The sequence below is a fragment of the Phalacrocorax aristotelis genome, chromosome 2 (assembly GCF_949628215.1).
Source record: "Phalacrocorax aristotelis chromosome 2, bGulAri2.1, whole genome shotgun sequence".
In the NCBI taxonomy this organism is placed as follows: domain Eukaryota; kingdom Metazoa; phylum Chordata; class Aves; order Suliformes; family Phalacrocoracidae; genus Phalacrocorax; species Phalacrocorax aristotelis.
In genome coordinates, this window is record NC_134277.1 from 27,552,559 (window position 1) to 27,577,246 (window position 24,688).

Below are 24,688 nucleotides of genomic sequence, written 5' to 3' on the forward strand. Positions count from 1 at the left end.
TAGTGTATATGTTTGCTCACCATTAGAGTTGTCAACTTCTATGAAGTCACAGAGCTCCAAGTGTAAGCTCCTCATGTAAGTAAATCTTCACTACTTTTGAAAATCACATTCAAAAGCATAATTTTATCTTAAGGAAATCTTCAGACTTGCTCAGCATAGTATTGTTAAAGAAGTTATCCCCATGTTTTTTAAAAAAAAATCATGAGGACTAGTTATTTCTATGCCTAATACTAATATGAAGCTGCCAAAGCTCCCACCTTCTCCTAAAAGATTCCATACTGTAGCTAGGTACTGCCAGCAAAGTTTGCAGAATACTGAAAGCGGAATATAAGCTTAATGCTTCATTTAGCACCACAGTACACAAAGTAAGAGCTACTGCACTAACTGTATTATTAATTTTCATATTTGAATATGTAGAACGCTGCTGGAAAAGACAGTCCGCTGCACCGGGTAATAATGTACCAATGGATCCTGAAACATAAATTAGGTCATGGTTGCTGTTTGGTATATGAGGCATTATCTGACTAAATGTTTGAAATGTAGCCGCTTGTGTTGAGTGGTTCTGTTGGCTAGTCACTTTCCTTCTTTAGATGTACTCAGAAACTCCAGGTGCACAAAAGGGCTCTGAAAAAACAACCTTTTCTGCACACATCTGGCATTTTGAATCCTCAGTCCTTCCTTAGGCATTATTTGACACAAAATATTTAAAAATAGCTAGGCGTCTTTCTTTTTGCCAGAGAAAAGCACTACCACAACTATCCTTTGAAAAGACTGAATCCTTATTAGTCCCTAATTTAAGTATTGTATTTCAGAACAGAATTTATGGTTACAAATCCCAACCAGAAATAGTGCATTCCTGGAATTTACACACAGTAACTTGAATTCCCCAGATACCTCAGCTTATCACTTTCAGATTGAAGTCCACAGTGCTCCTGAAGCAGGTAACTATCACTAAGAGTATGGCCACAAATGACACTGTTACATGCTAAATGCTCTCAGAAATCCAACTGTCTTTGGAACCTATGCTCTATCACACCTTGCTCCAAAATTTAGAGTTTTGTGAACTGGGAACTACTGAATACTGGAAAAGGATGCCAGAAGTAAGACTGGAGTTACAAAATAGATGTGTACTACCAGCTGGTTTATAATTAATGGAATTTATTAGTATCTCTTGGATTGTAAAATCAATATATAGCAACTGTTACCTGTTGAAATGGTATCTAACATGATAAACCCATGGTATAATGGAAGCTCAGAACATCAGTAAACTTTTCATTTCTAATATCAATCTGGATTTCCAAAACATAAAACAGCAATTGCAAAATTTCTACAAAACCTGAAAAAAATATTAAGCTTTTCAGAAAGAAAAAAAGAGTAAAGCAAAAACAAGACTGACACATGTGCTTACCCCTCTTTCATGTCATTAATAGGAAGTGGAACTCTCCCTCCCCTGTCAAGGGCTGAAGTAATGTTTATAGCATTCAAGCGTTCTGGCTGCCACACATTTTTCACTGCTCCGAGAAAGTCACCAAGAACTTCACTTGCTAACATTTCTTCTACGTTCATATTCCTTATGAAGAACTCCGCTTGATACGGTAAAGGAAAATCTAGTTGTGTTGAAAAAGGAAGAGTTTTGCCTTAAACAAAGGCTCCATAACAAAGAATTTGAAGTAATGATTAACATGATACCACTCTAAGATTGATAGACCTTTCCAAAAATCTTGTATTTGAACTAGCTCATTTTGAACGTAAAGTGATTATGTTTAATTAAATAGTTAGTACTATTAGCTGTTACTTAAGCTGAAAACCACTGGCTCTTTATAAAGCAACTGGGAGATGAAGGAGTGGTCTAGAGGAAGTCTCAGCAGGTAAATCTTCATTAAACAGACAAAATTGCATTCATGCTAATTTTCGGGTCAAAACCGATCTGCAGTGACAACAGATTCCAACCTGCAATACTCCAGACTATAAACATATAAATATGATGAAGAGAACTAATTTTAGGACACAAACTATTCATTTTTTTAAAATGAAATGCGCATACGTGCCATAATCTGTTGTTTTCTGGATCTGCCTATACAATTCGGCTGAGGCCAATTGTATGAGGTTTAACAAGGCCAAGTGCTGGGTCCTACAACTGGGTCACAACAAACCCTACCCACAATGCTACAGACTTGGGCAAGAGTGGCTGGAAGCTGCGTGGCAGAGAAGGGGTTGTTGGTTGACAGCTGGCTGAACATGAGCCAGCAGCGTGCTCAGGCGGCCAAGAAGGCCAATGGCATCCTGGCTTGTATCAGGAATAGTGTGGCCAGCAGGAACAGGGAGGTGATCATGCCCCTGTACTCAGCACTGGTGAGGCCACACCTCAAATACTGGATTCAGCTTTGGGCCCCTCAGTACAAGAAGGACATTGAATTGCTGGAGCATGTCCAGAGAAGGGCAACAAACCTGGTGAAGGGTCTGGAGAACATGTCTTACAAGGAGTGGCTGAGGGAACTGGGGTGTTTAGCCTGGAGGAGGCTGAGGGGAGACCTTATCGCTCTCAACAACTACCTGAAAGGAGGTTGTAGTGAGGTGGGTGTTGGTCTCTTCCCCCAGGTCACTAGCGATAGGATGAGAGGAAAGAGCTTCAAGTTGCATCAGGGGAGGTTTAGATTGGATATTAGGAAAAATTTCTTTACTGACAGAGTGGTCAAGCATTTGAACAGGCTGCCCAGAGAGGTGGTAGAGTCACCATCCCTGGAGATATTTAAAAGACATGTAGATGTGGTATTTCAGGGCATGATTTAGGAGGCACGGTGGTGTTGGGTTGACAGTTGGACTTGATGATCCTAGAGGTCTTTTCCAACCTTAATGATTCTATGATTCTAATTGTTCTCTGCATAAATAACATGCAGAACTAAGCAAACTGAACAACAGGCAGAAAGAGAGTAAAATTCTTCATGTAAGGTCCATTTGAAAAGACGGGAAAAAAATTAAATTAATTATTACAAAAGCAAACATGCTTTTTTAATTATTTATGAATGAGGAATAGTAGTAGTAGTAGAAGAATCAAAAGAGGGAAAACTCTCTTACTTCGCCATTATGCCCCCACATTTGGCTTGAACACCAGACAACTATTTTACGTTGATTTTTTAATCTTAAAAGAATAGGAGCCCGTAAGATGTTTTTGCTTTTTCAGTTCAAAACACAACAAGCTATTTTCTGTACGTACCCTCTGCTGACATTATATTAATGATCAAGTTATGTCTTGCTGTCTCAAAGGTCCGCCTGTTATATGCAGTGATCTAGAGGAGAGAGAAAAAAAAGATATGATTGCAAAACAACAATGCAAATATGAAAATCAGGTAAATGAAACAATGAAAATCAGATTGATAATTTAGAAATACTTATCACCTTTTAAATGCTTTTCTTCCTTATTTTGAGATGTATAAACATTCATTAATATAAAATTTGAAAGGTAAGATCAATTTATTTGATGCAGTACTATCTTCAAGTCAGGATACTGTAATTTTCTCAACCAGTCTATAGCTAAATACAATTATCCAAGGGATATACATGAATATAATATATTTTGGTCCAGATAGAAGTGTTCTGCCATACATGAGTATTCTTTCATTTCTGCTATCTTTGATTTAAAAACAACCACAAGCAAAGGCTGGTTTCTCCATTTCCCTTTCCACCCTCTACCAATACTGCAAGATCTACATTCGTTGATAGCTCCTAAGGAACTGAACTAGATGGAGATATTTAAAGAGAGTGTTGGGATCGCAGCAGTTCTAATCTTTGGGATTGGGATTTAGTTTTAGCTCTAGCCTCACTGAAGTCATACTCCATGAATGGATTCACAAGCATTGCTCCAACACAAGTAGTTTTTAAAAAAATCATGGAATCTGTAATTGTAGGAAAACTGAAAACTAGCAGTGAGATGCAACTTATTTTGGGGAGCTTATGCCAGGGTTGTCAAGCATGTGAACAGGCTGCCCAGGGAAGTGGTTGAGTCACCACCCCTGGAGGTATTTAAAAGATGTATAGATGTGGTGCTTAGGGACCTATTTTAGTGGTGGGCTTGGCAGTGTTAGGTATACAGTTGGACTCAATGATTGTAAAGGGTCTTTTCCAACCTAAATGATTCTATGAATCATGCCCAAATCATGTGAGAATACTAATCTTATAGTTCAAATGTACAGGATGCCTGAAAAGCTCACAAGTGGTTACTCCTTAGTGGTGACTGTACTCCAAAGTTGTACTGTGATTAAGTGCTCATTTGTAAGAAATACAGAATGAGACTGGATATCTGTATAATTATGTATTAATCTATTTTTTTTTCCTGAAAAGTAATCTTTCATGAAACAAATTGAAAAAGACTAACTTTCTTCCTAATTTTAGACTTCATTCATTTCAGGGACAGAGGAGAGGCACAGCAGTGGCAACAGTGACAGAACTATGCTGCTTCTCAGCAAACAGAGCTACAAAGCATTGTGACACTGATTATTAAACAACAACAAAAAAAGTAATACATGTTGCACTTTTAAGGGATTTAAAATGAGAAGGAAAAATACTCTGGAATACCTTCTGCAGGTTCATTTAAGCATAGAGGGAAAGGCTTACTAGATACAATTGCATCTTATGTAATGTAACAATTTCATGGCAAGATTTATAGGAAATAAACTCCTGAGATTCTTCAAATCCTCGATTCTGTTAATTTTTCAAAGGTTTTTTTCAACAGTAGTTTAAACATTGGTACTTGGAAAACCTAACTCTCTGGTTGTACAAGTTCTATACAGGAACCTGACAGTACCCACTTTGAGCCTGCACTCCAGCAGTGAGAGTTGCCAGCGTGGACCGCACACCCATACCCAGTAATAGTGACAGTGGGGAGACTGCCTCTGTGCTCAATATTCATTCAAACACACTGTCCTGGTACAGCTTTCAAAGGAGCTTGAGCTCAAGAATGCTCTACTGCAGTGCTATGCAAAACATTAGGCTCTTCTAATCATGAGGTCTCCTCCAGTTAATTGACCTACCCATGACATCACCTCAGGAATTACAACATGATGAAAGCTATATTCAGGCCAGGAATATGCAACCACTCCTCTCAGAAGGCATTAGGAAGCAGATCAAATGCCATCTGCCCTCCACACGTACTACAGAACTAATTTAAAAGCCACAACTGAGAGGGGACTGCCATGAATTAATTTGTATGCTAGGCAAGATTTAGTTCAAATACAGGCTTGGGGCCATGCTTATAATGGAGGTCTTGATATAGATCCTAGAATCTAAAAGCACATGCCATTTTAAAGAAGGACAATTTTAAATAACAGTTTCCTCTATGGAAAGCTCAGCAGAGACTACAAGTACTTTTACAGATGTGATTAGTCTTGCTGAAATCAAAACTGAACCACGTATATAGAATTAAGCATGGGCAAAATTATCTACAGTATAGCTTAACATTTAGAGATGTCATTCTTGAGAAAGAACAACTATATCAAATGCAATTTAGAAAAAAAAAATAAACTCATCAAGCGTTTAAGACAAATATACTGCTGAAGCAGCAAAATGGCTGGAGCAAGTTAATGAGCAGATTTTCCTTAACATTGTGAACCACAGTGTCTAATTCAGTCTGCTATGATATGCATCGTGGAAAATATAGTCCTTTTTCCCTTTCAATTGCTGCTCAATGAATAATTGGTGCCTTTAAACATTTGGATAGCTAAATAAAGTAGCACGTTTGTCATTGTTACACTTATAAGAATAGAATTAAATACATTTAAGTGCTAATTAAAATTAAATCAATCAATAAACATGAATAAAGAACAAGATAATATTTGATGAAAAATAATTTAAAAAAACAAACAACAAACCAAAACTTGTCTATTGACTGAACACTCTATTTTCCAGCGGGGAAAAGCCTCGCCATATTTAGGGTAGAATGTTACTAAGTTCAGAATTCAGATATTCTTCAAGTACAGTTGTTTACAAAGGGTTTTTTTCCCCTATATTTTTAATACAACTTTAATATATTCATAATTTACTGAAATGAAATGCCTCTTAGAAAGACGAAGGGCAAGAATCTAGAGGTATTTAATCTAAGAATATTAAGTTTAACTGGTTATTGCTATTTACTAGTTATACCTAAAAGTAAAATATTAAACGTCATACAACTTCGCTTTCTCTCAGAAGAGGATACAATGGTACCAAATAGAAAATGTTGATTTCACACATCCTTGTCCCTGCCTTATAATCCTTCCTTTTTAATTGTAATTAACTTTTCAAAAAAAGAGGCAATGCTTGTTGACAATTCTGAATCCCATACTCTAAAGAAAAAGAAATATTTTTGAACCTTTAAAAGAAAATACCTCAATGATGGTTGGTTTGCCCACATTCTCTACAGTTGGTGAGCCATACAGCACTCCATCACTGTATGGCGTCCTTTGTATATAGCGCAGCCATCCGGGTCTGTCAGGGTAACCCATCAGGTTGGTATTAAATGTTATAGGATCATTACTTATTTCACCTAGATAAGAAAAATTATATTATTTACAGGAAAATACTATACACTTTGATTTTGATACTTCCATTAGAAAAATCTTATTCTTTCAGTTATGTCTTCTAAACATTAAAAAAAAATTGCTAACCTCCACCATATCAGAAGTATGTGAACTCCTACTCAGCACTTGTAAGTATTAAGAAATTAATATCTGGAAAGTGTAACCAACTGCAGAGATGAATGTGTTTGTACTACTTCGAGTCCTGGCTAACTCTGTGTGCTTGCACTCATTAACTAGCAGGTCTGATTTTTAGAGCTCAGTTCCACCTAGAAGTGAAACATCTAACCTCTTGACAAAAGCACAAAGGTCTTTGTCCTTTAATTCAAAAAAAATTCCTTTCCTTATGTTTTTAATAATGTCTCTGGAGACCCAATGAGCTGGGGGTGCACACTGTAAGGAGTGGCTGTGTAATCATCAATGTTTGAAAGCTTCTCTTAGCATCAGGATATGCACACAGGTCTTCAGCACCGACAGCCTGGCAGTAGGCTTTCTTTAGAGAACAAATTGATTCAAAAAGGATCCACTGATGGCTAGTAAAGACAACGGTCCAGATGCAATTTCTAAAAGCCCCTAAAGTTAAACCAGTATAACAGTTCTCGTGGTTCATATTGATACTCTTACACATGGCCAAATCTGACTTCTGTTTAATTTAGGTTTTGCAAGCACTAGCAGACCCTCACCATTGAGGCATGGGCAACCTTACAACAGAGGCACAGAACTCTGGCAGATCCACTCTGAGCCTGCACACACACTTCTGCACTGCGCTCCTCCAACTCGGCTTTGAAATGGCAACAGCAGCAATTGTAGGACATGTGACAAGAGAAGATGACAGGCTGGCACGGAAGGCAGAAACCGAGCCCAGTGAAGAAAGAACGGCTGTCATCTCCTCCACAGAGGAACAAAGAGACTAAGACTTGTTGCCAAAGGGTAACTAGTGTTCAGGTACGCATTTACACCTGGCTGTGGCTAAAAGGGACCAAACCAGCACCAGGGTGTAACGCAACTCTCCTCGCAATTCTCTCAGGATGTCCCAGTAATCTTATCTATCACTTTCATAAAAAAATTCCCAGGGTAACAGATGATTTGGGGAAAAATCTGAAAGCCACCTGTGCTACAGTCTGGTTTGCCCTTCATCAAGGCAGGCCATGCTAATGAGCCAGCACAGCAGACAAAAATAAAGACCACGATAACAGCTGGCCTTACAGTGGATTTCTGATATGATCACAATCATCTATGGGTACAACAATTTCAGCAGTATCTGACATCAGATTCATACTGCCTTTGAATCACATGAATGTCAAGGGAGGCTGGGACTGTCAGGAGTTGAAGTACAATCCACCTTTAGTAAAATTTCCATGTTCCTTCCACCCATGTGCCAAAATCAGGAGAAAACCAGGACAGAGGCAAACTTCACTCTGCCAGCCACTGTGATATGAAATGAAGACTCAGGTATACAATGTCAGGAAAAACATCAATTTTTTCAAAAAGAAATTTTTAAAACATTTGGGTTTGTTCATGACAAAATTTAACCAATGCTAACAGAAGCTTATTTGTTCTTTAAAGTGAGTTTTGAAAATAGTACTCTCAAATTAATGCAAAAGTTTATTAATGAAACAGGCTTTGATTAAATGTGCACTGTACATTAAGTTTTTCATATTTTAATAGGAAAATATAATACTTGTATTTATATAAGTAGGATATCTTTATATATTTATTATTCTTTTTCATTTTTGATAAGCACGTGGGGCAGAATGTTCTCTCGTCTTCCCCCCCCAGATTGCTTATACACATTCTAACAATCCTTTATGTTTGCCTTAGGTGTACATCAAAACACCATACTTAGAAAATCACAGCTCCCCCTCTAACAGCAAACTGCTTACTACAATAAACTGTTCCTAAAGATGGGAAGAAGGCTGAATCCAAAGGAGCATTTGTTTTAAATGAAAGAAAACATCATTATGTAGTCTCATATTTGGTTTCATTTTCTGTTTTGTCTCAAGTTTACAATATGCATTCAAAGTGCTCCTTCATATAGCCTGATATATATTATGCCTGAAACAGTGATACGTGGCATTTTTAACAGACGTAATTATTAAACTTCCATGACTTCATATTTAATGCAAAAGTGAAGAAAAGGTATACTTCCTAATCTCAGTTATATGTTATCATGCCTTCCCAAATTAAGTACATTCTGCACAACACACAATTATATGCATCTTTTCACAAATGATGATCACAGACCAGAACATTTTAAACTTGTAGGATCACAAATTTCATTTCATTTGAAGATATTTCAATAGAAACTAAAAATTGTCCTTTTTATGTTATATGCTGAACTGTAAGGTATGCTAAATAGACTTCAATTTTTTTTAAGTTTGTTTTTTTTTTCTCCCCCTGCATTTTTATATAACATGGAAGATCTTAGCATCCCATACCAGGTTTTGGGTAAGGAGGAAATTCCCCCTTAAAGTACTCTCTCTCCAAAACATGAACAAAAAGAACTCCAGCAGAAGGGTATACATTCCGATCAGAGTGCACCTTAGACAGAATCGTGTACACTGAAAAGCAGAAGGAAAGATAAGAGGAAGAAAAAGCAAAAATGAGACATGCTCTAGATAATACAGCATGCATTTCAACAGCAATGTGGGCAATCTGGGAGAAGGAAAGCAACAAATATTAGATACTTGTTAATAAGTATTTTAAAAGGTTGCATAGATTTAAGAACAGAACACAGAGCAAACCCTCTCTTTGCCCAACAGGATCCCTTCCAACACTGCAACAAACAAACCTGGCTATGTTAGGATTGCAGAAGTTGCATGATCCATTTTTATGGCAACTAAAAAAAAACTAGGGAGACTATTATAATTTTATAGTTGGTTTATTTGTAATATTACATGAATAAAAATACATTAAATGAATGATACAATCGTGTTTTCTTGACGTTTTACATAAAAATAAGAAACATGAGAAATACAGAGGAACCTTACCGATCAATGGCACTGGGTGGAAATGGCAGATTTTTCAGTTCTTGCACAGAAAAGGACAAAACAATTCACTTCAGCTGAGGATTTGTATGAGTTCTTAAAGCTAGACTTTCTTTCTTAGACCAGCAAGTTCAGATAACATACATCTAAAAATCTGGTTTGAGAGCTCATTATTGAAGATGTTGTGATTGTACTGAATGATAAAACAGAAGGTCATGGGCAATTACAGGCCACTCAGGTGCCACGGATTCCAAACAAAAAGTGAAGCCATAGTTTACAGGACTCAGAATTAAAAACCTAAAGGAAACTTAATTCAGAACTAGACTATGAAAAAGCAATATGCTATTTTTTATGTAATTACAAATTTAGTTGATAAAAGGAAATCTTACTTAGGTATAACACATTTGACACAGTACTACATAAACATTTTAATGAATTGGTAGAATAAAAAAAATCATTGTGATACATTAAATAGATATGCAAGCACTTAATGAGTTGCAAAATTTAAGTATAAATGGAGAATAGTGGTCTAATAGGCATTTCTCATGGTGTCTTAACAGAACTGATTGTAGGGCATATTAAAATTCAGTAGTAACATGCAATAGTAAGTTGATGCCCTGAAAGAATCGATAATTGCTGATAAATTTTGTCAGTGAGATGAGGATTACACAAGTGGTAAACAAAGACGATAAGTCACAGATACAGAGATGCACAGCTACCTGCCTTGCTTGCTAAACTTAAAGAAACTTTAAGAGAAGTCACATCTCTGAACAAAGACTATAGGCCATACAGCATGGGGGTACTGTCATGGGGAAGAGCGACTCCGAAAGAGAGTTCGGAGTCATTGTAGCAAACTGACAGGAACAAACTCATACCTCCTATAAGGTAAAAGGGCTTATTTCAACACTTGGATCAATATGTAACATACACCTGAAATGTGGATCAAGCACATGTAATTTTCTAATCCTGGTATAATTTCTCCAGCCTTATCATTATACCAACCTCCTTACTTGAGATCCACTTAAAAAGCCACTGCTAATTAGGCATTAATCACAGACATTCTATCCCTCGCACCACGTACTCTGTGTGGAATCTCTCTCACCTAATTTTAGATGCCTACACAAACAACATCCACCACTGAGTTAGTCAGGCTCCTTTTATAGTCAGTGGAGAAGAAACAGGCGCTTCTAGGGGTTGATTAATTTGATTTCTCCTGTAAAATGAGATGAATCATGTCCTAGATTCCTGACTACACTGACTAGATCTCCCCTGACTGCAGAGGCAGCTGAGAGGAGATGCAGACATCTGTAATGTAGACCTCTACATTTAGTTCCGTACTTCCCACTCTTCGAGCCTGATATTGCAGAATTAATAGTCCAAAGCTCTGAATACACTACTGATCAAATTCCACAGCAGCTGCTTTTTCCCACTTTTGGAAACTGCTTTTAACACCATACTGAACAGAATATCTTTCTAAAAATTTTATCTTAAAGACAATATTAAAATGTATTCGAAAATGTAAATAGTTTACTACAATTTTGTGTGGTTAATAAACCAGTTACTGTAATTTTAATTATGTAGACTTGTTTCAAGTACAGTAACATAGCTATCTGATTTGTATAATTAAAATTAGTAAATTGATGACCCAAAAAACCTTTGCACTCACTTCTGTGAACATGCTGTAAATCGAGCAAGGAAACTAATTAATTTCCTTTAATATTTTCAAGAAAAGCTGAAAACTAATTTATAACATTAATAGAGCTGAAAAGCTGACAGAAATATGGTGGCTGGCTGGAAATGTGTCAAATACCTAGAAAATTCCATTTGTCCATGTCTGATGCTTTGACCGTACAATGAAAATCCATTTCAAATAGTAAGGACAGTGGAAAAAGTAATGTATATCTTCTCCATAAGCATTAGTTTTAGAAAGGAAGAAGGATAATAGAATCAGCAGTTACTGAAAAAAAAAAAAAATCCATATTTTTTTTTATCTGTTAGAGGAAATCCATTGCCACCACTAAATGCCTGCCCATTGCTAGTAACGAGACGTTCTCTGCTGCCGAAGCAAGCATACCAATAAAGATTTCACGCAGATATGAAATCTTTATCTTGGTGGAAGTCTAAAAATGTCTCTCAGAAGGAACAAACCCACAAACCTCTTTTATCCTATAATGACAAACGCATTGTAATTACAGAAGTATGGAGATAAAGAACTTGAAAGTTCTCACCCCCCCCTTGTCAGAGAAGCCCTCTTCTTTCTCCCCTATGAAGTTCCTTCAAAAACAGAAGGAAAATGTTAAGTCTTCAGCCCACTACAGCAACCACTCCTTTTCAATAATGAAACAAGTGAAATGCTATTTTCTTCAGAAGCTTTTAAAACCCACAATTATTTTCGTAAGACTGCCTGAGACTGGAGATAAATGTGTAATCATCTTAGGTGATCTATGGATGCAACCAATTATACTTACCAACTTCTAGATACTAATCTAACACAGCAGACTGTCAGATGTGAACCACCTGGGCAAATTCCCTGTGGCAGATAAAATCTAACCATGGGAAATTAAAAATCTTCATTACATAAGATCACAACAGATCCCTGCTAGGAAAAAAAAGACAGCATCAGCTACCCTGACAGCACTGTTTTCTTCTTTCTTGTTTCCAGATCCCTTGCAGGGCTTTCTGTAGAACCCAAATATATCTGTGCAGAAAGGTCAGAAGTTCTGGAGATTGGGAAAGCAGTAAATTAATTGGGAACTGAAGGTTGGAAAACACATATCACTCTTTTTGAAACATGTACAGAAACTGTCCCAGTTGCTCTTCTTGTAGGTCTTGACACAGGCACAGACAGGAATTCAGCTAGGATTATATCAGCCTCCAGCTCAGTGTCTGTTATCACATGTGGATGACCCATCTCCACAGATTTCAGAAGATTTACTATGTTGGTTGAAACCTGTATGTTGATGATCTTCAAAAAAAAAAAAACCACCTAGAAATTTTTTCTGGGAATTTCAATGGGTTCTCTCCCCACTGATTTTTAGCAGATGAAGCACAATCCGAGAATTAACTTGATTTGGGAACCAATCCAGATTGCCTGCCTGGATGGGCAATCAGGGCAAAGCCTTTCCTCAGGTAGTGTACACTAGCTAAAATATTCTATGTGTACTTGGATAAATGACAGTAAAATAGTCTTTTCGTGTACATATATGAAAAGATTTTTTTTAATTGTTACAGACAAGTTATTGTATTAAGCAAACTGCAGAGGTATCTCCAAGCAACCAGCCATGATAAGAAAATGTGCAATATTAGCTATATAAGCAGCCATTATTTTAAGCAAAGCTATAGGAACAGGAAAGTTGGGGAAGACTCACAAAGACACGCAGGTCTGAATATTCAAAAGATCGAAGAAATGTAAAATTTTCCAAATTACTTACCTTGAAATAACACCTTATTCCTAAAACAAGGACATGACTGAAAAAGCAAGAGTAATATTAAAAGCAGATTTGACTGAACCAACACGGGATTTAAATTTACAACCTAAACTCACCATTCTTCTCAACAGCCTTTATTCTGCTGATAATATAACTGTGGGCTTGCTTAGTCGTCCAGTTAACTGTTCCATTATTGCCATCAGCAGAGCTTAACAAAAAGGCTTTTCAGAATAAAACAAATGCAAGAAAAAAAAATTAGTCAGATCAATGGAGTCCCACAAACCAAGTACCAGATGGGATCAGATGCCTTCTAAACCAGGTTTTGGTTTTAGTCAGAGTTTAGGAACCTCAGGTTAAAAAAATGGTGGTGTTTGATTTGAATATATAAACATATAATCATCTTTCTGACAGTCAACTTTTTGGCACTCACTTTTCCAAATAAGCTAAGTTTACACTAAATGCTTAAACCTCTGGAGATGCTTCTCCTGACATAACTATACTGATAGTAAAGACGACAAAGAACATCCTCTGATAAATGTATTTGCCTGGCAAAACCTCATATACAGGCAAAGACATAACTGAAGTTGCTTTCACTGGCACAGTGTATTTAGGCCAAAGTAGGGAAAGTAATATAACCAAGAGCACAGCTTTGCTTATGCAAAGACACAAGGGGCTAATCGCCTTGCCTTGCAGGTGTAACCAATACCTGATTTTTATAAAAGAACCAGTTAAAAATGGTTGTCTTCATCCCACGCAGTTCGAACACAGCCTGAGAACAGCTGGAATCAGTGGAGCCGAAGGTGCAAGAAAGTTTAAATGTGGTGAGAAGCAAATGATTACAGGAGACAGAGAGCAGCTGTGGAGCTGACAGAAAGGCTCAATTTCACCAGCAGAACTGCCTGAGAATGCTCCCTCCCCACTTCCCACTTTTTGTTCTTTTGCTCCCTTTCTTCTGTGATGAATAATAGATATATCAGCTGTTTGTAGAGTTACATGCCAACTGGAAGTGCAGAGAGAAGGAACTGCAGTCAGATGCTAAGAAAGGGAAAGTGGCCATAATAAATAGTTTTTCTTCTGAAATAGTTTGGGAGCGAGAACTCACGTCAAACCCCAGTTAAGAGACGTTATCAGATTAACATCTTAACTTTCTTGTAAAAATAGCAATATCAGAAGGATCAGCTGGCAGTACTTGTGTACAGACACAGCAGTTTGCAGGAAGAAATGAACACTTATTGGCAAACACTCAAAGTTCACAAATATCATTTACACTAAAAGCTTAAACATCTGTGGAAACTTTTGCTGACGTAGTTACTCTGGTCAGCTATTACATTGCTGATATCACATTCTCCAAACAGAATTTAGGAGGCCCAACAGATCTGGCTTAAGCAGTAGTCAAGACACACAAATAGTCAATCTCTGCATGTGAGTGAGCCATTTATTAACGATAATTTACACAAAACACCTAAAATTGCATTGAGATTGAAGCGTTATAAACAAATTATGTATTCAAATTACCATACCAACAAAATAACATTTCTAAATTATGAATTTCTATTAAATTTCTTAGATTTTCAATATATACAAAAGATCTGATTTAACAAAAAGGTATTATTCACATCCACTGTTTTACATCTGTCTTGCAAGACAGGTAACTTTCTCCCAGCTGAACTAGTCTGCATACATTGCAAGTCTTAAAATAATACCATCCTAGGGATTATCCAACTCAGTACTGCACATGATCTTTAGTGTAAATGTTCTGTAATTCTTGGAACACTCGAGAAATTCCAAAAAGGTAAAACAAAGTTGTTCCAATATTTCAACAGGATGAGCTGGACAATCAGAGGCTTGTCAGCTCCAGCAAAACAATTAATACAAGATTTGATGACTGAATTATTGAATGGAGAAGAGTATTATACTTATCACAGTCAACAAGGATTTAACGCATCTTTTCAGACACTTTTGATGAGACCACAAGATTTTTCTGATGAAAATAGCAATAACGACATGCTACCTTTGGATATACAACATATCACCTAGCACTTTGAGAAACTAGATATAAAATCTTTCTAGCATATTTAAATGGAATAAAAGAAAAGACAGGCAGGTTCCAAGATGCATTTTTTAATATAAATGATCAGTGTCTTTGATTTGGGTTCACAAGTTGTGCTAGGTTTAGCTGTGGAGATTAAAGAGGTTACCTGTCCACCTCTCCACCCTACACTCCATTTCACAGGAGAACTGGAAAAGCAACCAGTGTGCCTGTTTTTCAGATCCTAGAGTTTACAGTGTGACATTTTAATATAAATATATATCACCATCTATTTGATTTCAAATAAGAGGTGTGAAATGAAACGATTCAGGAGCACACTGCCCATTCAACAACTTTCACCACAGGAATTGCAGTCTCAAGCAAGAGAACAGGGCACCTGTATTTGTTATATGAGATTTCTAGTGGGCCTCACAAGGTTCTGCATTGGCCTTATGCAATTTGACTTTAGATTAAATATATATAAAGTGACCTGGATGTACAATATGTACTGATAAACTTTGCAGGTAAAAACAAATGCTGGGAAATTGACAAATAATGGAGATGACATGCTACTAACACAGAACAGTCTCCGGTGTTCGGTAAAAGGTGATCGGTGATGTACACTTCAATAGAATAAAATATAAACGCATACCCATGAACAAAGGTGGCGTGCCACATGCACACTACAGAGCACGCACTTCAGGGATGCTGAACTTTGACAAACATCTAGGCACATATGTCAGGTAATATCTGGTTGAACAAAGCTTTCAGCAGAAGACTGTTTAGAACAGCTGATACATAAACAGCAACATCAAAGAGGAACAAGGGGATTTAATTTTTTGTACTTGACACAGATATGATCGCTGTTCAAATGCTGTGTCTAGTACTTACACAGCGCCTTCAAGAAACATAGTGACAGCATGAAGAAAGCTCAGGGAAGATCGTGAATATGATTAAAGGATGACAAAAGAGGCCTTATACCACAGAACGCAGGGATTCAAACTATGCATTTCATCAAAAAGACAGTTTAGAATTAATTTGATCAGCCTGTACTCACACTGAAGAAAATGTTAATATCGTCAGGCTCTTCAGTTTGTTACACATGTTGCCACAGTTGCTGGAGCACCCACCAGAGCTTCTAACAGCAGGAGCAACTCAGCTCTGTGCCTGGGACTTGAACATGCCCAGGTGAAGTATATCCATAGTGTTTTCTTTTTTCTTTAATTAATCTTTTAATTTGATTTTCCTTAAATTAATTTCTTTAATTATGTTTGTACCATTATATAAATTATAGTTCTATTATTTTATACTCTTTTCTCCTTTCTTTAATTATATTTGCATAGGCTTTATATAAAGGTTTTAAGCATTAATATTTAATGGCAGAATATTTAACAAAGAAGATACCCACAACAATTTCTGCCTACCTCACAATCAAAAAAGGACCTAAGACCAACTTCACCTTCCCCATTCCTTTACTGCACTCTAACAACCACACACCATCCTGCTCCCTTACCTATCTTCCTTATTGCTACTTTGAAGAAGCTGCTCAAGCCCATCTCTCCCACTACTAATGCAGCACACAGCTGTGGCTCTCAAAACCCAGCACTTCCCCTCTTTCCCACCCCTCCACCTCCACCTGGGACCTGACCTAAACATGTGCTTGTTACTTTCATGCCACAGAGAAAGACCCTAAGCCATGCTTCCACTACCCTTACTCTCTTACTGCACAACCCTGCTCCAAAAAACTACCTTTGCACTCCTCTACTGCATGTCCCATCTGGCTCAGAGTCCTTTCTACAACCTGAGCTGGAAGTACAGGTGCATACACGGCACAGACTTCTGACGGGCTGCTGAGAACTGTGGAGCAGAACAGTTAGAAACTGACACCACCGAGCTTAAACAAAACATCTGTCAAAAGGGAACCATCTGCATCAAGGTGCTTAGCCTGCAGCTCAAATCCGAGCTTGTACCCAGGCAGATACTGAGGATCCACTGGTGTCTGCACTGAGACATTGCCCAGTTGGTCACATTGTCCACTAGAGGAGGCAGAAGTTGCACACCACCTACTCTCCCTCCTCTTCCAACCTCCACACCCCTTCCTCTTACCTAACACATGAGCAACCATCACTGCAGCAATTTACTATGAATTACAGTGGATTCTCTCAGTGGAAATCCACATTGAGATTGGATATTTTCTAACAGATAACATTCTCTTCAACAACAGCTACTAGATAAGAGATAAGAATTAATTTGTGTTAGTTCTCCATTGTAGACTGCTCAGGTCCCATTTATTACAACTGTGTAAAAATTCAAATCCAACTCAGAAATGTTTCTAAGCTCTATACTCACTCATCTTTGTTCAGTACGCAATGGTTTTCTACCTATTTCTGTGCTACCCATTGATTACTGTAACATCTGAATATTTCTCCAAGATCATGCAAGAAAAGTAACCGAATAAGGCATTTTGTCAGTCTGGGCAACTTTGGCATTTGTACTTTTGGGAATACTGCAAATGAAGTACTGGGAGAACAAAAACTCCATGCTTTATTAATAGTAACGTTTACCCACCACCTTTCTCCTTCCTACAGCAGGCCTGACAAGAACACCAAATTAGATTAGCTTTTCTGTGATGGTGAAAAAACATTGCTAGTTCCTGCAGCCCAGCCCCAAGCCCATGGTGTAACCAAGGGGTATGGCCAGGTCACCCCATAAGCCTGCTATTCCAGGATGTCCCTCACATTTCTACCATCTCCTGATACAAATTATCAATTACATTGATAATTTATCAATTATTTATCAATAAATTGATAATTATTACTTTCCAAATTTCTGAGGTGGCAATTGATTTAAAAGAGTAAAAGAATTCAGAAATGTCATAGTTTTCAAGACGCTGAGATTTCAGTCTGATCACGAGATTGTTCTTTCTAACTTTTCATGACTTGGACTGCCACTAAAAATAATCTACATTCAAAGGGCATTTTGGTGGTTTATGTTGCAACTGTAACAACATTTAGGCATGGCCTTTGTTTACATAAACAGATTTTTTTGGTATTACATAATGAGCGCCATAACTATGCTGTTAACAAAACCATGTATACTTTCGACTTCTGTAACATGTTTATGCTAATCCCAACACAGCATACTTATCAGTGAATACTGGAATCCATACCTTCAGCTCTCCGTCTGTAGCACCCTGTTTCACAATGAAAACACTTTAGCAAGATAGTAATGTAAAAACCCTTCTCAGGTTAAAGCACTTCTTCGTTCTACTACTTCTTGCTACTACTTGCTTGAAAAGCAGTTCCGCTGATTAGGAGGGAAACTAATATCTGTTCTCTGTTTTTTTGGCTCTTCTGTTTCTTTCAAATTCCTATGGAAGCAATCAAAACTAGCAACTCCCTCCTTTCCTCTAGAGCTCTGCCAAAAGAAGGCACCCTACACTGATAGCATCTGCTGTAAATTTATGAATATCTATTCAAGAAGAGCCCAAAAGCTGTACCAAAATAGATATTCTTGCCTAGGTCTGAAATTCTTTCTTAGTTTGATTGGAAACAACATTTCTTCTAAAGAAAGGGTTTTACTTTGGTGACTGTAACTCCTGAGTACTTTAATAAACTTCTAACCAAACCCAGAAATATCAAGGAGCAAAAATAAGCCTCTCTTTACACACTAAAAGTTACAGCTAGAAGATGAATTCCTGCTATAAAGCTGATTTCTTATTGCCTGGCTTTAGGACCTCTAAGATGTCTAAGTAAGCTATACCACCTATATACAGTGTGCTTCTGTAATGAAATGCATACTAACAGAATGGCTAGCTTCTGCCTCCTACAATTACTTATTCAAGCAAGTACTCACTGAAAATATATTTTATTTATCGATCTAGGTCAGATTAGTACAAAGTCTTGACAGGCAACATCTTCACAGGCAGAGATTCGGAGCCCTGCATGAAGAAAACCTGTTTCTTTGACCTTATGGTTGCACTCAAAAGAAAAGAGGGCAGGTATGAGTTTGAAAACACTCAACCATCATGGAATGTTCTGCCTCCCTCTGCAGGGCGTGGCTGAGAAGCTGAGTGTTGCCAATGGCACTTCTGCTGCCAACAGCAGTATGAGTGCAGGGATCTAGTTCAGTCTCCTGAATACCCGTCCTAGCCTGTGATTTCACAGTTGTTTTAAAGCAGCATACTTACAGCCCCCTCCTGAAAGGATTCCCAGCAAATTCTTGGCCACCTAGCATATACGACTGTAAAGGATCCCATACCAGTCCTGGTCAGTAAGTTGATTCAGTGACCGGTTTGTTTGTGAGCAGACTAGTTTTCAGCCAGATGACCCAATTCACAGTATCACTGTACAAATTATTCAGCATCCACAAGGGAAGCAGTAAAAAATGCCAATGGAAGGGCAGGAGAATGTTTTCTGGCAGCAATGCAGCTTTATGACAAATTAATGTCATCATGTAATCACAGCTTCTGAAGTGAGAAATAAGGTGCTCCTTCCCCATTTTGACCCCTTTATAAGGAAGGGGGACTATGACTCCATTGCTCCACAGCTCCCTATTCCTGGGAAAAAACAGGGGTTCCAGGGATAACACAGGCACTGACAACTAATTCTTTAAATGTAGAAATATAGGGCAACAACCATAAAATGGCCACAGTGATTCAAACATTTTGATGACTACTCTCTCTGTAGAAGGAGTATATGAGGGCAATTCATTGCTCTGCCAAGCTAATATGGCAGACATCTCTACTAGTTTATTCTAGTACAATTCTACCATGTCTGTTACTGTGAAGCTAGAGTCAAGGAACAACTACCTAGTTTATATCAGAAATGCTTAACCCTAACTGTCACTTCTCACAACAATGTCCCATTTTTTTCTAGCAGTGGAGAAAATTATCACCAGCTAGTGTGTGAGAGTCAGTACTTTTGATGTAAGTACTATAATAGTCCCCTAGGAGCAAACATTGGACTTCTGATATTGCTCTTACACCCTTTAAACTCTTAAATCTCTTGAAATCCCCAGATTTTGCATTAAAGTTTTGCCACAGAGAGGGTAGGGAGAGTGGGAGGGGGACACAACCATCTGACAGCAGCCAGCCTCTTCCAAAAAGCCTTTATGTTTCATACATCTTTAAGAGGTGCAAAAAGCCTAAGACAAGTTTCTTCTGTAGATCTGTGCTACAACAGAAATGGGAAAACTGATCTCTATTAGTAGAGAACTTAAAGAAATCTGTAACAGATCTTGTGCTATTTCTTGTGATCCATTTTTTCTGTAAGATATCTTTTGTTAAGTAATGTTTCAGTACTGTAAAGTCTACTTAAGAACAGCATTCAAAAGAAAGGATTTTCATGCAGGGCTGTGGCTCATCTCAGAGCCAGCAGATGAGGTTGGAAGATCTTTCACACAGTCATAGTTGAGATATCAATGTCTGGAACAGCAGGAAGATGCTACCATGAAAACAATGTTGTTTTGGGGTGGACTTTTTTTGTTTAAGGGGGATGGGGGGAACTCAGGTGAGTTCCTGGGACAGTTTGCATCATTCAACTTCTATAAGCTGTCTTGTATTATACCTGAATTGAGACCAGGAACATACTCTGAAACTCCACCTTAATGAAGAATAAATAATGAAGAATAAATTTTATATAGCTATCTCTTAAAATATCTTAACTGAACTTAAGTTCATGCTTCCTTTTTTACATGGGTCTCAAACTGTGTATTCTGCCGTTTTAACTAATTAAATCCAACTGAAACAAGCTTAAAAAAGTCTGAATTTGAAGTGGAGAAGTTAACACTAAAAAATCTGAAGATCTCTTCCCTTACCATGTAGCCTGGAAATGACTCATGGATTAAGCTCACAACTCAGCTTCTAGAAGCTCATTTCAGTTGAACTTTTTAAAACTTAATATCTTAGTTGAAACGGGAAACTTATCCTAAGACAGTCCTAGTTCTTTCTTGGTTGCTATCCCACAACTGGTCTTGTGAGAGGGAGGCAGAAAAGATTTCCACATAAGGAGAAATCAGATTCTTGTATCTAACAGATGCAAAGTCTTATCCTCACGTTGAACAACTTAACACTTAGGTGCAAACTGCATTTCTAATATATCTAATGCCTCATGTAATTTCTGTTGTCAGTATTCTGTGACAAGTATGCCCATATGCTTAAAGAAGTGTACCTAGATAATATTTGAGAAGATATTGAGAAGATTTATAGCTTTCAGATGACACATCACCAGCCTCTCAGATCACAAATAACCTAAAGGAAGAGATTTCTTGCTGTTAACTTGCTCCTGGGTTAACAACGGTCTCACAAAGGCACTCCTGGGGCTGGGCTGCTATTAAGTATTACCTGTTTGAAGTATTTAACTGTGAAGAACCTTGTGGGCGGGTGTGAAACCCGCCTACTATATGATAGCTATTATTTACATGCATTAGGGAGCAGGATTAAGACTTTTCCTGAAGTCTTAATTCCGACACAGTTGGATTAAGTGGTCAAACTGGAAAGGATTAAGTGGTCAAACTGGGAAATAATTGGGGGGGGGGGGGGGGGGTAGGGATGGGGGATGGATACGAAAGATACTCCTGTACTCAAAATGGCCCAACAGCGGGGACAGGCACCGGCCCTGTAAGATCGAGGGAGGGGAGGAGAGCAGCGGGCGCTGACGCCCGGCCCTGTTCCCGGGAGTGGAGCCGACCCGCCATCCACTGGCTCTCAGCCTGGCCTCGTTCACCCGGCCCGCGCCGGCCCAACCGCCTCCGCCACAGCAGGGCTCCCTCAGCCCGGGGCTCCCCCCCGCCCCGGGGCGCCCCGTCCGGAGGGGAAGGTTGCGGCGGGCCGCTCCGCAGGGGGAAAAGGCGAGGGATGGGCAGGCCGCCATCCCCGCGCCGCCTTCAGAGTATCCTCCGCTGCGCCGGGAAGCTGCTGGAGCCGCGGGGAGGGGGGGGATGCTGGGGCAGCATGGACCCCGCACAGACGAGGGGCACGGAGCGGGGGGGAGGGGGGTCGCGGCGAGCCGCAACGCGGGGAGGGAGCGGCGCCACCGGGAGGGGCCACGAAGCCCGCAGGAGAGGGGGGCACCGCGGCGCAGGCCGGCGGCTGCCGGCGAGGCCCGTACCCGTTTGCCGCGGTGAAACGCCACCATGACCGACCTGTCAGCAGGAGGGTGGTGAGGGCACCCCCACCGTGCGGCCAGGGCCCCGACGCGCAGTACCGCATCGCTCCGCACTCCTCCGCCTGCTGCTGCCGCCACCGCCGCCGCATCCTCCGCACCGCGTTGCCGCCGCCTCGCCCCGCGGCACCGCAGCATCCTCCCGTCCCGCCCCGCCCCGCCCCGGCGGCGGTCTCCAGGCAGCACAGCGGCCCCGCGGGGCATGGCGGGAGGAGCCGCCCGCCGCACCCCGGCCGCAGCCGCCATCTTGTGGGGGCTGGGCGGGTGGAGGGCGGCTGAGTTGGTTGGTGCGGGGCTCCTGGGGAAGGGAGTCCGCGGGACCCGTTTCCCCTGAAGCCACCTTCAGGCTGGCCTGTGGACCCTGGCAGGGCCAGGTGGCTGCCGTGCTCTCTGCTCCCCTGCTCGGCCGGGGTTCGGCGCTATCTCAGTGAAGCCCGGCCGCTCTCGCCTCAGGCCACAGCGGTCCAAATGTGGTGGGAAGGAAGCTGTGGTGAAGTGAGGCGCTGCTGATGCGCCGGACCGGGAAGGGAAGGCAGCGGTTGTGGCAGCCTGCCTCTTGCAGCTCCGCTCTCTCCCTTGAAGCCAGGACGCCAGCAGTAGGATGGGGGCAGGACGCTGCACAGGCTTGCCTGGTGTGCACGGGCGTGGTGTGATTTTGGGAGGATGTCGTGGTTAAAGTCCTTGTAACATCAGTTTTCTGAGCATCTTACCCCTTTTTAAGTCTATATCCTTACTCTACATGCAAATCCAAAGTGATTTGGGGGTTGTGTTTTTTGGGGTTTTGGGTTTTTTTTTTCCCCAATGTTCAGCAGCTGCCCCTGGAGCTAGCGGAGTTGGGAGTAGGGTGCCTGGAGAAGGGGATGGTCAGGGGTCCAAGCTCCGGGCTCCCGTGTGCATGGTGACTTGTCACTCCTCTTGCGTTGGTATCTCACAGCTTTGTGGCCTCCATCAAAGGTTGTACCCGATTTCCTAACTCAGGTGTGGTCATTCCATCCTGTCTCACTTTACACTGGCTGCATTATGGTTTCTGGACCCATTACTGATTTTTGACTGCCATTTAATGTCTGTGGCATAGCCCAAAAGCTATGACACTATTTGCTCCTCCATGAAAGCAAATCATTCTGCATAGGAAGGATGAATGTTGTCAAATACAGTTCTTGGCAATGGTGATGTATTTTGTGGGTAGGTGTATGTATATGTCATATATAACCACTTAAGACACAGTGCTAGGTAAATACAGCATTTTCTTTTAGGGAGCTACAGTCTCTGAGCTTTCTATATGGTGTATGTAAGAGTAGTCCCTGTACTAGAACTACATATTGAACCACATCTAAAGCCATGCCTACTTTTATGTTTTAGTTAGTAGGTTTGATTAACTCATTATTTAAACTTACAATACCTTAGGGTAGTTATGCATGGGAGGGTAGATTTTTTTAACAAATCCTTTGTAAATGTTTTGCTGTATAGGCTAGTATAGAAGTACATTTAAATAGGGACAAGACTTGGATGGAGAGTTTCTGTGAAATATTTGCTTGGAATTGCACAGAATGCAGTTGAAGGGGTTTTTTTTTTACCTTCCAGAACTAAAGCCCCAGCTCAACAAATCTGTTTCAACTTTTCTTTTCTCCTTCTGGTGAATTGTTATGTTTGATATTTTTTAAATTGCAGTAAGTCGTCCGTTATCCATGGAAATGACCAACCTTTGTTCTGCATACAGAATTTTGATTTCTTGTGATATTTCATAAGCATTTCTATTCTCTTGAGCCAAATGCATTTGTGAAAAATAATTGTATGTTTTTTGAGGTTTGAAAGGAAGAAATACAGTCTGGCTTACTCAAATTGTATTGATCCTGTTGAACTCTTTATAAGCAGGGGAAAAAAAGACAACAACAAAAAAAGACTTTACCCTATCTGACTTTAGTCTTGTTACAGCTCTAAATTTTCATTAATTCATCTCATATAAGGGAACTTTACATAGTAAGAGGCTCTTCATTATAGAAGTTCTGCCTGACATTAAGGGGCAAAATACTCTGGTGTTTTAGTCAGCCAGCTCGATTTCCCAGATAAAAGATTTTTTATTCCCTTTCCACTGAGACTTTCTTCAGTATAGTCACATTTTTAATTTGACTGCACAGATATTTAGGAGCAGAAATCACTTTCCTTCATTTACCTCTCTCTAGAAGTATTCTTCTGTTTCATGGCACTTTATAGAGTAGGCCTACTGCCACTCTGAAGTTATATGTGATTTTTCGATTCATTCCCTTAAGGAAGCATGCAAAACCATGCACATGCAGCTGTGCCATAATCATATCAGATAGCTAGCTCATTCTGTGATGGGAATATTTAGACTAATGAGTGAGACTACTGGTAGCTTTCCAACAATAATTGTTATGCTAGCAAAGTGTCTGATTTTCTTAAACATCTGTACTGTTACCAGTTTATTAATTACCATTTTCTTTCCAAGTAATGTCATGCTGAGATGGTATTCCTATAGACATATAAAACTGTCAACATCAATATTTTTAATGTAGTA

General features: G+C 39.5%; 1 protein-coding gene across 6 annotated transcripts in view; it reads right to left on the reverse strand.

Annotated features, from left to right (window-relative positions):
• SGCE (sarcoglycan epsilon) overlaps window positions 1-22,318 on the reverse strand; it is a 33,423-nt gene extending 11,105 nt beyond the window's left edge. Inside the window, exons 1-6 of one of the 6 annotated variants that reach the window (XM_075082869.1) lie at window positions 22,136-22,318; window positions 13,080-13,184; window positions 8,987-9,109; window positions 6,360-6,517; window positions 3,215-3,287; window positions 1,409-1,607 (exon numbers count right to left, since the gene is read on the reverse strand). In XM_075082869.1, the coding sequence (XP_074938970.1) occupies window positions 1,409-1,607; window positions 3,215-3,287; window positions 6,360-6,517; window positions 8,987-9,109; window positions 13,080-13,184; window positions 22,136-22,247 (770 nt within the window). In that variant the 5' untranslated portion in view covers window positions 22,248-22,318. The remainder of the gene's footprint in view (window positions 1-1,408; window positions 1,608-3,214; window positions 3,288-6,359; window positions 6,518-8,986; window positions 9,110-13,079; window positions 13,185-22,135) is intronic. The other 5 variants (XM_075082864.1, XM_075082865.1, XM_075082867.1 and 2 more) reach the window with 5 other exon arrangements.
• Between the last annotated feature and the right edge of the window lie 2,370 nt (window positions 22,319-24,688).